The 13,416-nt window shown below is 50.1% G+C and overlaps 1 protein-coding gene across 1 annotated transcript in view; it reads right to left on the reverse strand.

The window, feature by feature from the left end:
• LOC128694073 (hillarin-like) overlaps positions 1-13,416 on the reverse strand; it is a 306,029-nt gene that overhangs the window by 108,658 nt on the left and 183,955 nt on the right. The window contains exon 8 of the mRNA XM_070093483.1: positions 11,947-12,108. Coding sequence (XP_069949584.1) covers positions 11,947-12,108 — 162 coding nt within the window. The remainder of the gene's footprint in view (positions 1-11,946; positions 12,109-13,416) is intronic.

Raw genomic sequence — 13,416 nt, forward strand, 5'->3', positions numbered from 1 at the left:
CACACCAGCTTCACTGGTGTGAAGTTCTGGTGAGGAGGTCACACACCCCAGCTTCACTGGTGTGAAGTTCTGGTGAGGAGGTCACACACACCAGCTTCACTGGTGTGAAGTTCTGGTGAGGAGGTCACACACACCATCTTCACTGGTGTGAAGTTCTGGTGAGGAGGTCACACACCCCAGCTTCACTGGTGTGAAGTTCTGGTGAGGAGGTCACACACAGCTTCACTGGTGTGAAGTTCTTCACTGGTGTGAAGTTCTGGTGAGGAGGTCACACACACCAGCTTCACTGGTGTGAAGTTCTGGTGAGGAGGTCACACACACCAGCTTCACTGGTGTGAAGTTCTGGAGAGGAGGTCACACACCCAGCTTCACTGGTGTGAAGTTCTGGTGAGGAGGTCACACACACCAGCTTCACTGGTGTGAAGTTCTGGTGAGGAGGTCACACACACCAGCTTCACTGGTGTGAAGTTCTGGTGAGGAGGTCACACACACCAGCTTCACTGGTGTGAAGTTCTGGTGAGGAGGTCACACACACCAGCTTCACTGGTGTGAAGTTCTGGTGAGGAGGTCACACACACCAGCTTCACTGGTGTGAAGTTCTGGTGAGGAGGTCACACACACCAGCTTCACTGGTGTGAAGTTCTGGTGAGGAGGTCACACACACCAGCTTCACTGGTGTGAAGTTCTGGTGAGGAGGTCACACACACCAGCTTCACTGGTGTGAAGTTCTGGTGAGGAGGTCACACACACCAGCTTCACTGGTGTGAAGTTCTGGTGAGGAGGTCACACACACCAGCTTCACTGGTGTGAAGTTCTGGTGAGGAGGTCACACACACCAGCTTCACTGGTGTGAAGTTCTGGTGAGGAGGTCACACACACCAGCTTCACTGGTGTGAAGTTCTGGTGAGGAGGTCACACACCCCAGCTTCACTGGTGTGAAGTTCTGGTGAGGAGGTCACACACACCAGCTTCACTGGTGTGAAGTTCTGGTGAGGAGGTCACACACACCAGCTTCACTGGTGTGAAGTTCTGGTGAGGAGGTCACACACCCCAGCTTCACTGGTGTGAAGTTCTGGTGAGGAGGTCACACACACCAGCTTCACTGGTGTGAAGTTCTGGTGAGGAGGTCACACACACCAGCTTCACTGGTGTGAAGTTCTGGTGAGGAGGTCACACACCCCAGCTTCACTGGTGTGAAGTTCTGGTGAGGAGGTCACACACACCAGCTTCACTGGTGTGAAGTTCTGGTGAGGAGGTCACACACACCAGCTTCACTGGTGTGAAGTTCTGGTGAGGAGGTCACACACACCAGCTTCACTGGTGTGAAGTTCTGGTGAGGAGGTCACACACACCAGCTTCACTGGTGTGAAGTTCTGGTGAGGAGGTCACACACCCCAGCTTCACTGGTGTGAAGTTCTGGTGAGGAGGTCACACACACCAGCTTCACTGGTGTGAAGTTCTGGTGAGGAGGTCACACACCCCAGCTTCACTGGTGTGAAGTTCTGGTGAGGAGGTCACACACCCCAGCTTCACTGGTGTGAAGTTCTGGTGAGGAGGTCACACACCCCAGCTTCACTGGTGTGAAGTTCTGGTGAGGAGGTCACACACCCCAGCTTCACTGGTGTGAAGTTCTGGTGAGGAGGTCACACACACCAGCTTCACTGGTGTGAAGTTCTGGTGAGGAGGTCACACACCCCAGCTTCACTGGTGTGAAGTTCTGGTGAGGAGGTCACACACCCCAGCTTCAGTGTGAAGTTCTGGTGAGGAGGTCTTCACTGGTGTGAAGTTCTGGTGAGGAGGTCACACACCCCAGCTTCACTGGTGTGAAGTTCTGGTGAGGAGGTCACACACCCCAGCTTCACTGGTGTGAAGTTCTGGTGAGGAGGTCACACACCCCAGCTTCACTGGTGTGAAGTTCTGGTGAGGAGGTCACACACACCAGCTTCACTGGTGTGAAGTTCTGGTGAGGAGGTCACACACACCAGCTTCACTGGTGTGAAGTTCTGGTGAGGAGGTCACACACCCCAGCTTCACTGGTGTGAAGTTCTGGTGAGGAGGTCACACACACCAGCTTCACTGGTGTGAAGTTCTGGTGAGGAGGTCACACACACCAGCTTCACTGGTGTGAAGTTCTGGTGAGGAGGTCACACACCCCAGCTTCACTGGTGTGAAGTTCTGGTGAGGAGGTCACACACACCAGCTTCACTGGTGTGAAGTTCTGGTGAGGAGGTCACACACACCAGCTTCACTGGTGTGAAGTTCTGGTGAGGAGGTCACACACACCAGCTTCACTGGTGTGAGGTTCTGGTGAGGAGGTCACACACACCAGCTTCACTGGTGTGAGGTTCTCGTGAGGAGGTCACACACACCAGCTTCACTGGTGTGAAGTTCTGGTGAGGAGGTCACACACACCAGCTTCACTGGTGTGAAGTTCTGGTGAGGAGGTCACACACCCCAGCTTCACTGGTGTGAAGTTCTGGTGAGGAGGTCACACACACCAGCTTCACTGGTGTGAAGTTCTGGTGAGGAGGTCACACACACCAGCTTCACTGGTGTGAAGTTCTGGTGAGGAGGTCACACACACCAGCTTCACTGGTGTGAGGTTCTGGTGAGGAGGTCACACACACCAGCTGCACTGGTGTGACGTTCTGGGGAGGAGGTCACACACCCAGCTTCACTGGTGTGAAGTTCTGGTGAGGAGGTCACACACCCCAGCTTCACTGGTGTGAGGTTCTGGTGAGGAGGTCACACACACCAGCTTCACTGGTGTGAAGTTCTGGTGAGGAGGTCACACACACCAGCTTCACTGGTGTGAAGTTCTGGTGAGGAGGTCACACACACCAGCTTCACTGGTGTGAGGTTCTGGTGAGGAGGTCACACACACCAGCTTCACTGGTGTGAAGTTCTGGTGAGGAGGTCACACACCCCAGCTTCACTGGTGTGAGGTTCTGGTGAGGAGGTCACACACACCAGCTTCACTGGTGTGAAGTTCTGGAGAGGAGGTCACACACACCAGCTTCACTGGTGTGAAGTTCTGGAGAGGAGGTCACACACACCAGCTTCACTGGTGTGAAGTTCTGGAGAGGAGATCACACACCCCAGCTTCACTGGTGTGAAGTTCTGGAGAGGAGGTCACACACACCAGCTTCACTGGTGTGAAGTTCTGGTGAGGAGGTCACACACCCCAGCTTCACTGGTGTGAAGTTCTGGGGAGGAGGTCACACACACCAGCTTCACTGGTGTGAAGTTCTGGTGAGGAGGTCACACACCCCAGCTTCACTGGTGTGAAGCTCTGGTGAGGAGGTCACACACACCAGCTTCACGGGTGTGAAGTTCTGGTGAGGAGGTCACACACACCAGTTACACTTGTGTGAAGTTCTGGTGAGGAGGTCACACACACCAGCTTCACTGGTGTGAAGTTCCTGTGATGAGGTCACACACACCAGCTTCACTGGTGTTAAGTTCTGATGAGGAGGTCACACACACCAGCTAAACTGGTGTGAAGTTATGGTGAGGAGGTCACAAACCCCAGCTTCACTGGTGTGAAGTTCTGGTGAGGAGGTCACACACCCCAGCTTCACTGGTGTGAAATTCTGGAGAGGAGGTCACACACACCAGCTTCACTGCTGTGAAGTTCTGGCGAGGAGGTCACACACACCAGCTTCACTGGTGTGAAGTTCTGGCAAGGTCACACACCCCAGCTTCACTGGTTTGAAGTTCTGGTGAGGAGGTCACACACCCCAGCTTCACTGGTGTGAAGTTCTGGAGAGGAGGTCACACACCCCAGCTTCACTGGTGTGAAGTTCTGGTGAGGAGGTCACACACCCCAGCTTCACTGGTGTGAAGTTCTGGTGAGGAGGTCACACGCACCAGCTTCACTGGTGTGAAGTTCTGGTGAGGAGGTCACACACATCAGCTTCACTGGTGTGAAGTTCTGGTGAGGAGGTCACACACCCCAGCTTCACTGGTGTGAAGTTCTGGTGAGGAGGTCACACACCCCAGCTTCACTGGTGTGAAGTTCTGGTGAGGAGGTCACACACACCAGCTTCACTGGTGTGAAGTTCTGGTGAGGAGGTCACACACATCAGCTTCACTGGTGTGAAGTTCTGGTGAGGAGGTCACACACATCAGCTTCACTGGTGTGAAGTTCTGGTGAGGAGGTCACACACCCCAGCTTCACTGGTGTGAAGTTCTGGTGAGGAGGTCACACACTCGATCTTCACTGGATTGAAGTTCGGGTAAGGTGGTCACACACACCAGCTTCACTGGTGTGAAGTTCTTGTGAAGAGGTCACACACCCCAGCTTCACTGGTGTGAAGTTCTGGTGAGGAGGACACACACTCCAGCTTCACTGGTGTGAAGTTCTGGTGAGGAGGTCACACACACCAGCTTCACTGGTGTGAAGTTCTGGTGAGGAGGTCACACACCCCAGCTTCACTGGTGTGAAGTTCTGGTGAGGAGGTCACACACCCCAGCTTCACTGGTGTGAAGTTCTGGTGAGGAGGTCACACACACCAGCTTCACTGGTGTGAAGTTCTGGTGAGGAGGTCACACACACCAGCTTCACTGGTGTGAAGTTCTGGTGAGGAGGTCACACACACCAGCTTCACTGGTGTGAAGTTCTGGTGAGGAGGTCACACACCCCAGCTTCACTGGTGTGAAGTTCTGGTGAGGAGGTCACACACCTCAGCTTCACTGGTGTGAAGTTCTGGTGAGGAGGTCACACACCCCAGCTTCACTGGTGTGAAGTTCTGGTGAGTAGGTCACACACCCCAGCTTCACTGGTTTGAAGTTCTGGTGAGGAGGTCACACACTCCAGCTTCACTGGTGTGAAGTTCTGGTGAGGAGGTCACACCCCCCAGCTTCACTGGTGTGAAGTTCTGGTGAGTAGGTCACACACCCCAGCTTCACTGGTTTGAATTTCTGGTGAGGAGGTCACACACTCCAGCTTCACTGGTGTGAAGTTCTGGAGAGGAGGTCACACACCCCAGCTTCACTGGTTTGAAGTTCTGGTGAGGAGGTCACACACTCCAGCTTCACTGGTGCGAAGTTCTGGAGAGGAGGTCACACACCCCAGCTTCACTGGTGTGAAGTTCTGGTGAGGAGGTCACACACACTAGCTTCACTGGTGTGAAGTTCTGGTGAGGAGGTCAAACACACCAGCTTCACTGGTGTGAACTTCTGGGGAGGAGGTCACACACACCAGCTTCACTGGTGTGAAGTTCTGGTGAGGAGATCACACACCCCAGCTTCACTGGTGTGAAGTTCTGGTGAGGAGGTCACACACACCAGCTTCACTGGTGTGAACTTCTGGGGAGGAGGTCACACACACCAGCTTCACTGGTGTGAAGTTCTTGTGAGGAGATCACACACCCCAGCTTCACTGGTGTGAAGTTCTGGTAAGGAGGTCACATACATCAGTTTCACTGGTGTGAAGTTCTGGTGAGGAGGTCACACACACCAGCTTCACTGGTGTGAAGTTCTGGTGAGGAGGTCAGACACATCAGTTTCACTGGTGTGAAGTTCTGGTGAGGAGGTCACACACACCAGCTTCACTGGTGTGAAGTTCTGGTGAGGAGGTCACACACACCAGCTTCACTGGTGTGAAGTTCTGGTGAGGAGGTCACACACCCCAGCTTCACTGGTATGAAGTTCTGGTGAGGAGGTCACACACGCTAGCTTCACTGGTGTGAAGTTCTGGTGAGGAGGTCACACACACCAGCTTTACTGGTGTGAAGTTCTGGTGAGGAGGTCACACACCCCAGCTTCACTGGTGTGAAGTTCTGGTGAGGAGGTCACACACCCCAGCTTCACTGGTGTGAAGTTCTGGTGAGGAGGTCACACACACTAGCTTCACTGGTGTGAAGTTCTGGTGCGGAGGTCACACACACCAGCTTCACTGGTGTGAAGTTCTGGTGAGGAGGTCACACACACCAGCTTCACTGGTGTGAAGTTCTGGTGATGAGGTCACACACACCAGCTTCACTGGTGTTAAGTTCTGGTGAGGAGGTCACACACACCAGCTTCACTGGTGTGAAGTTCTGGTGAGGAGGTCACACACACCAGCTTCACTGGTGTGAAGTTCTGGTGAGGAGGTCACACACACCAGCTTCACTGGTGTGAAGTTCTGGTGAGGAGGTCACACACACCAGCTTCACTGGTGTGAAGTTCTGGTGAGGAGGTCACACACCTCAGCTTCACTGGAGTGAAGTTCTGGTGAGGAGGTCACACACCCCAGCTTCACTGGTGTGAAGTTGTGGTGAGGAGGTCACACACCCCAGCTTCACTGGTGTGAAGTTCTGGTGAGGAGGTCACACACCCCAGCTTCACTGGTGTGAAGTTCTGGTAAGGAGGTCACACACATCAGTTTCACTGGTGTGAAGTTCTGGTGAGGAGGTCACACACACCAGCTTCACTGGTGTGAAGTTCTGGTGAGGAGGTCACACACATCAGTTTCACTGGTGTGAAGTTCTGGTGAGGAGGTCACACACACCAGCTTCACTGGTGTGAAGTTCTGGTGAGGAGGTCACACACACCAGCTTCACTGGTGTGAAGTTCTGGTGAGGAGGTCACACACCCCAGCTTCACTGGTATGAAGTTCTGGTGAGGAGGTCACACACGCTAGCTTCACTGGTGTGAAGTTCTGGTGAGGAGGTCACACACACCAGCTTTACTGGTGTGAAGTTCTGGTGAGGAGGTCACTCACCCCAGCTTCACTGGTGTGAAGTTCTGGTGAGGAGGTCACACACCCCAGCTTCACTGGTGTGAAGTTCTGTTGAGGAGGTCACACACACTAGCTTCACTGGTGTGAAGTTCTGGTGCGGAGGTCACACACACCAGCTTCACTGGTGTGAAGTTCTGGTGAGGAGGTCACACACACCAGCTTCACTGGTGTGAAGTTCTGGTGATGAGGTCACACACACCAGCTTCACTGGTGTTAAGTTCTGGTGAGGAGGTCACACACACCAGCTTCACTGGTGTGAAGTTCTGGTGAGGAGGTCACACACACCAGCTTCACTGGTGTGAAGTTCTGGTGAGGAGGTCACACACACCAGCTTCACTGGTGTGAAGTTCTGGTGAGGAGGTCACACACACCAGCTTCACTGGTGTGAAGTTCTGGTGAGGAGGTCACACACCTCAGCTTCACTGGTGTGAAGTTCTGGTGAGGAGGTCACACACCCCAGCTTCACTGGTGTGAAGTTGTGGTGAGGAGGTCACACACCCCAGCTTCACTGGTGTGAAGTTCTGGTGAGGAGGTCACACACCCCAGCTTCACTCGTGTGAAGTTCTGGTGAGGTCACACACCACAGCTTCACTGGTGTGACGTTCTGGTGAGGAGGTCACACACCCCAGCTTCACTGGTGTGAAGTTCTGGTGAGGAGGTCACTCACCCCAGCTTCACTGGTGTGAAGTTCTGGTGAGGAGGTCACACACCCCAGCTTCACTGGTGTGAAGTTTTGGTGAGGAGGTCGCACACCCCAGCTTCACTGGTGTGAAGTTCTGGTGAGGAGGTCACACACCCCAGCTTCACTGGTGTGAAGTTCTGGTGAGGAGGTCACACACCCCAGCTTCACTGGTGTGAAGTTCTGGTGAGGAGGTCACACACCCCAGCTTCACTGGTGTGAAGTTCTGGTGAGGAGGTCACACAAACCAGCTTCACTGGTGTGAAGTTCTGGTGAGGAGGTCACACACCCCAGCTTCACTGGTGTGAAGTTCTGGTGAGGAGGTCACACACTCCAGCTTCACTGGTGTGAAGTTCTGGTAAGGAGGTCACACACACCAGCTTTACTGGTGTGAAGTTCTGGTGAGGAGGTCACACACCCCAGCTTCACTGGTGTGAAGTTCTGGTGAGGAGGTCACACACCCCAGCTTCACTGGTGTGAAGTTCTGGTGAGGAGGTCACACACTCCAGCTTCACTGGTGTGAAGTTCTGGTGAGGAGGTCACACACACCAGCTTCACTGGTGTGAAGTTCTGGTGAGGAGGTCACACACCCCAGCGTCACTGGTGTGAAGTTCTGGTGAGGAGGTCACACACCTCAGCTTCACTGGTGTGAAGTTCTGGTGAGGAGGTCACACACCCCAGCTTCAATCGTGTGAAGTTGTGGTGATGAGGTCACACACCCCAGCTTCACTTGTGTAAAGTTCTGGTGAGGATGTCACACACCCCAGCTTCACTCGTGTGAAGTTCTGGTGAGGTCACACACCCCATCTTCACTGGTGTGACGTTCTGGTGAGGAGGTCACACACCCCAGCTTCACTGGTGTGAAGTTGTTGTGAGGAGGTCACACACCCCAGCTTCACTGGTGTGAAGTTCTGGTGAGGAGGTCACACACCCCAGCTTCACTGGTGTGAAGTTCTGGTGAGGAGGTCACACACCCCAGCTTCACTGGTGTGAAGTTCTGGTGAGGAGGTCACACACCCAAGCTTCACTGGTGTGAAGTTCTGGTGAGGAGGTCACACACACCAGCTTCACTGGTGTGAAGTTCTGGTGAGGAGGTCACACACCCCAGCTTCACTTTTGTGAAGTTCTGGTGAGGAGGTCACACACACCAGCTTCACTGGTGTGAAGTTCTGGAGAGGAGGTCACACACCCCAGCTTCACTGGTGTGAAGTTCTGGTGAGGAGGTCACACACACCAGCTTCACTGGTGTGAAGTTCTGGTGAGGAGGTCACACACCCCAGCTTCACTGGTGTGAAGTTCTGGTGAGGAGGTCACACACACCAGCTTCACTGGTGTGAGGTTCTGGTGAGGAGGTCACACACTCCAGCTTCACTGGTGTGAGGTTCTCGTGAGGAGGTCACACACACCAGCTTCACTGGTGTGAAGTTCTGGTGAGGAGGTCACACACACCAGCTTCACTGGTGTGAAGTTCTGGTGAGGAGGTCACACACCCCAGCTTCACTGGTGTGAAGTTCTGGTGAGGAGGTCACACACCCCAGCATCACTGGTGTGAAGTTCTGGTGAGGAGGTCACACACACCAGCTTCACTGGTGTGAAGTTCTGGTGAGGAGGTCACACACCCCAGCTTCACTGGTGTGAAGTTCTGGTTAGGAGGTCACACACACCAGCTTCACTGGTGTGAAGTTCTGGTGAGGAGGTCACACACCCCAGCTTCACTGGTGTGAAGTTCTGGTGAGGAGATCACACACACCAGCTTCACTGGTGTGAAGTTCTGGTGAGGAGGTCACACACACCAGCTTCACTGGTGTGAAGTTCTGGTGAGGAGGTCACACACACCAACTTCACTGGTGTGAAGTTCTGGTGAGGAGGTCACACACACCAGCTAAACTGGTGTGAAGTTCTGGTGAGGAGGTCACACACACACACCAGCTTCACTGGTGTGAAGTTCTGGTGAGAAGGTCACACAGCCCAGCTTCACTGGCGTGAAGTTCTGGTGAGGAGGTCACACACACCAGCTTCACTGGTGTGAAGTTCTGGTGAGGAGGTCACACACCCCATCTTCACTGGTGTGAAGTTCTGGTGAGGAGGTCACACACCCCAGCTTCACTTGTGTGAAGTTCTGGTGAGGAGGTCACACACACCAGCTAAACTGGTGTGAAGTTCTGGTGAGGACGTCACACACACCAGCTTCACTGGTGTGAAGTTCTGGTGAGGAGGTCACACACCCCAGCTTCACTGGTGTGAAGTTCTGGTGAGGAGGTCACACACACCAGCTTCACTGGTGTGAAGTTCTGGTGATGAGGTCACACACACCAGCTTCACTGGTGTTAAGTTCTGGTGAGGAGGTCACACACACCAGCTAAACTGGTGTGAAGTTATGGTGAGGAGGTCACACACCCCAGCTTCACTGGTGTGAAGTTCTGGTGAGGAGGTCACACAACCCAGCTTCACTGGTGTGAAGTTCTGGTGAGGAGGTCACACACACCACCTTCACTGGCGTGAAGTTCTGGTGAGGAGGTCACACACACCAGCTTCACTGGTGTGAAGTTCTGGTGAGGAGGTCACACACCCCAGCTTCACTGGTGTGAGGTTCTGGTGAGGAGGTCACACACACTAGCTTCACTGGTGTGAAGTTCTGGTGAGGAGGTCACACACACCACCTTCACTGGCGTGAAGTTCTGGTGAGGAGGTCACACACACCAGCTTCACTGGTGTGAAGTTCTGGTGAGGAGGTCACACACCCCAGCTTCACTGGTGTGAGGTTCTGGTGAGGAGGTCACACACACTAGCTTCACTGGTGTGAAGTTCTGGTGAGGAGGTCACACACACCAGCTTCACTGGTGTGAAGTTCTGGTGAGGAGGTCACACACACCAGCTTCACTGGTGTGAAGTTAGTGTGAGTTATTTCAAGTTCGTTGTTTTCTCTTATGAAACTCTTGGTAATAATTTGATGGAAGACCAGAATTGTAACTTTGAAAACTTACAAAGTTCACATCTATTATATTTGTCTAATTACGAGTTAAGAGATTTGGTTGATTAATGGAAGTTTTAAACCTGTCTCTTAATGAGGGACTAATTTAAACTCTTAGCGTATACATGCATGCATCAGAGATACACCTGTGTACATAATATATATATATATATATATATATATATATATATATATATATATATATATATATATATATATATATATATATATATATATATATATATATATATATATATATATATATATATATATATATATATATATATATATATATATATATATATATATATATATATATATATATATATATATATGTCGTGCCGAATAGGCAGAACGTGCCATCTTGGCTTAAATAGCAACGCTCATCTTGCTATATAGGACAAGTGAAAATTTGTGTATGCAATAATTTCGCCAAAATCACTCTGAACCTAAAGAAAAAAATATATTTCATTGTGTTTGTTTAGTATTAAATTATTGTAAACCTATTTAAAATATATTTTGTTGGGTTAGGCTAAAATAAATTGTTCTTGTTATAATAAGGTTAGGTAAGTTTTCTAAGATTCTTTTGGTGCAAAATTAAAATTTTTTACATTATCATTAATGAAAAAAATATGTCTTTAAACGTATAAGAGAAATTTTCAGAAAGGACTTAATTTTAAATGAGTTCTTGTTAATTCACCAGTTTTACATATTCGGCACGACATATATATACATGTTTATATATATAATTTATATATATATATTTATATGTATATATATATATATATATATATATATATATATATACATATGTATATATATATATATATATATATATATGTATGTATATATGCAAAACAACCACTCTGAAAAAATAGAGAAATTCCAAGCGCTTTCGTGAGTAGTCACGAAAGCGCTTGGACATGGTGCTGTTAAAAGATAAGAAACGTTTGTCTTACGTTTGTTTCATGTAGGAAAGTGTACTTTTCTAACCAGTTCTCCACAATGTTATTATCTTATTTAGATACAGGTAAATTTAGAGCATCGTATTTTTTTCTTACTGCTGATTCTCGACTTTTTTGCTGGTTTCATCTTGTTGCGATGCTAACAACAGGCTATTATTATCACAGTGGTAAATACTGTTGTGGCAACAACCATTTCCTCACTAGCACCAAAACCGGCAACCACTTCCCACCAGTTACCATTATCCTCACCATTACAAACACCACTATCACCACCACCTATCACTATCACCTACCACTGCCACCACCATAACTACCACACTTTAATAACCATCTCACCCTTACCACATCAACAGCTACCATCCTCACCACCAATACCACTATCCCCACCACCATCATGACCTTGCCAACCACCACGACGACCTTACCAGCCACCACCACGACCTTACCAGCCACCACCACGACCTTACCAGCCACCACCACGACCTTACCAGCCACCACCACGACCTTACCAGCCACCACCACGACCTTACCATCCACCACCACGACCTTACCAGCCACCACCACGACCTTACCAGCCACCACCACGACCTTGCCAACCACCACTTACCTGAATTCTCTAGTTCTGGCGAAGCCATGTATCCTTTTAACCCTGATACCAGCCAGGTCAAGCATTTCCATCAGCAAAGTAACATAGTCTTTACTGACACCCGCCCGAGAGGCCAGAATATCCTCCGCCGTCTGCTTGTCGCCCAGATATTCCCAGTCAAACCTGTTGAAAAGATAGAGATAGATAGATAATTATTTGAGAGGATTTACTGTATTTAGAGCACAGTAAAAGGCTATATAATCAATAAGTCACTTTTCTTATTAAAATAAAGTAAATGAATTAAAGTCTCATAAGAACCTTCAACTGGCTTAAGATACTACCACGAACAGCAACATGATGATCAACTTACATTCACGACTGAAGATCAACTGGTTAGAATCTACAACCAGGTCTAACTCTTAGTGAGTTCACACATACATACACACATACACACACACATACACAAACACATACACACACACATACACACATACACGCACACATACACACATACACACACACACACACATACACACACACATACACACACATACACACACACACACACACACACACACTCACACACACATACACACACACACACACACACACAAAAATACACACACACATACACACACACACACACACACACACACACACACACACACACACACACACATACACACATACACACACACATACACATACACACACACACACATACACGCACACACACACACACATACACACATACACACACACACACACACACACACACACACACACACACACACATACACACAAAGTTACTGGTAATGGGCGATTTCAACCACAGGGAGATCGACTGGGAAAACCTGGAGCCACATGGGGGTCCCGAAACATGGAGAGCCAAGATGATGGATGTGGTACTTGAAAACCTCATGCATCAACATGTCAGGGACACAACCAGAGAGAGAGGGGAGGATGAGCCAGCAAGACTGGATCTTGTGTTCACCCTGAGCAGTTCAGACATTGAGGACATCACTTACGAGAGGCCCCTTGGAGCTAGCGATCATGTGGTTCTGAGTTTTGACTATATAGTAGAGTTACAAGTGGAGAAGGTAACAGGAACTGAAGGGGACAGGCCAAACTATAAAAGGGGGGACTACACAGGTATGAGAAACTTCCTGCAGGAGGTTCAGTGGGACAGAGAAATGGTAGGAAAATCAGTAAACGAGATGATGGAATATGTGGCAACAAAGTGCAAGGAGGCAGAGGAAAGTTTTGTTCCCAAGGGAAACAGAAATAATAGGAAGACCAAAACGAGTCCTTGGTTTACCCGAAGGTGTAGGGAGGCAAAAACTAAGTGCAACAGAGAATGGAAAAGGTACAGGAGGCATAGGACCCAGGAAAACAAGGAGATTAGTAGAAGAGCCAGAAACGAGTATGCGCAGATAAGGAGGGAGGCCCAGCGACAGTATGAATACGACATAGCATCGAAAGTCAAATCTG

This window comes from Cherax quadricarinatus, chromosome 43, assembly GCF_038502225.1.
Source record: "Cherax quadricarinatus isolate ZL_2023a chromosome 43, ASM3850222v1, whole genome shotgun sequence".
NCBI lineage: Eukaryota > Metazoa > Arthropoda > Malacostraca > Decapoda > Parastacidae > Cherax > Cherax quadricarinatus.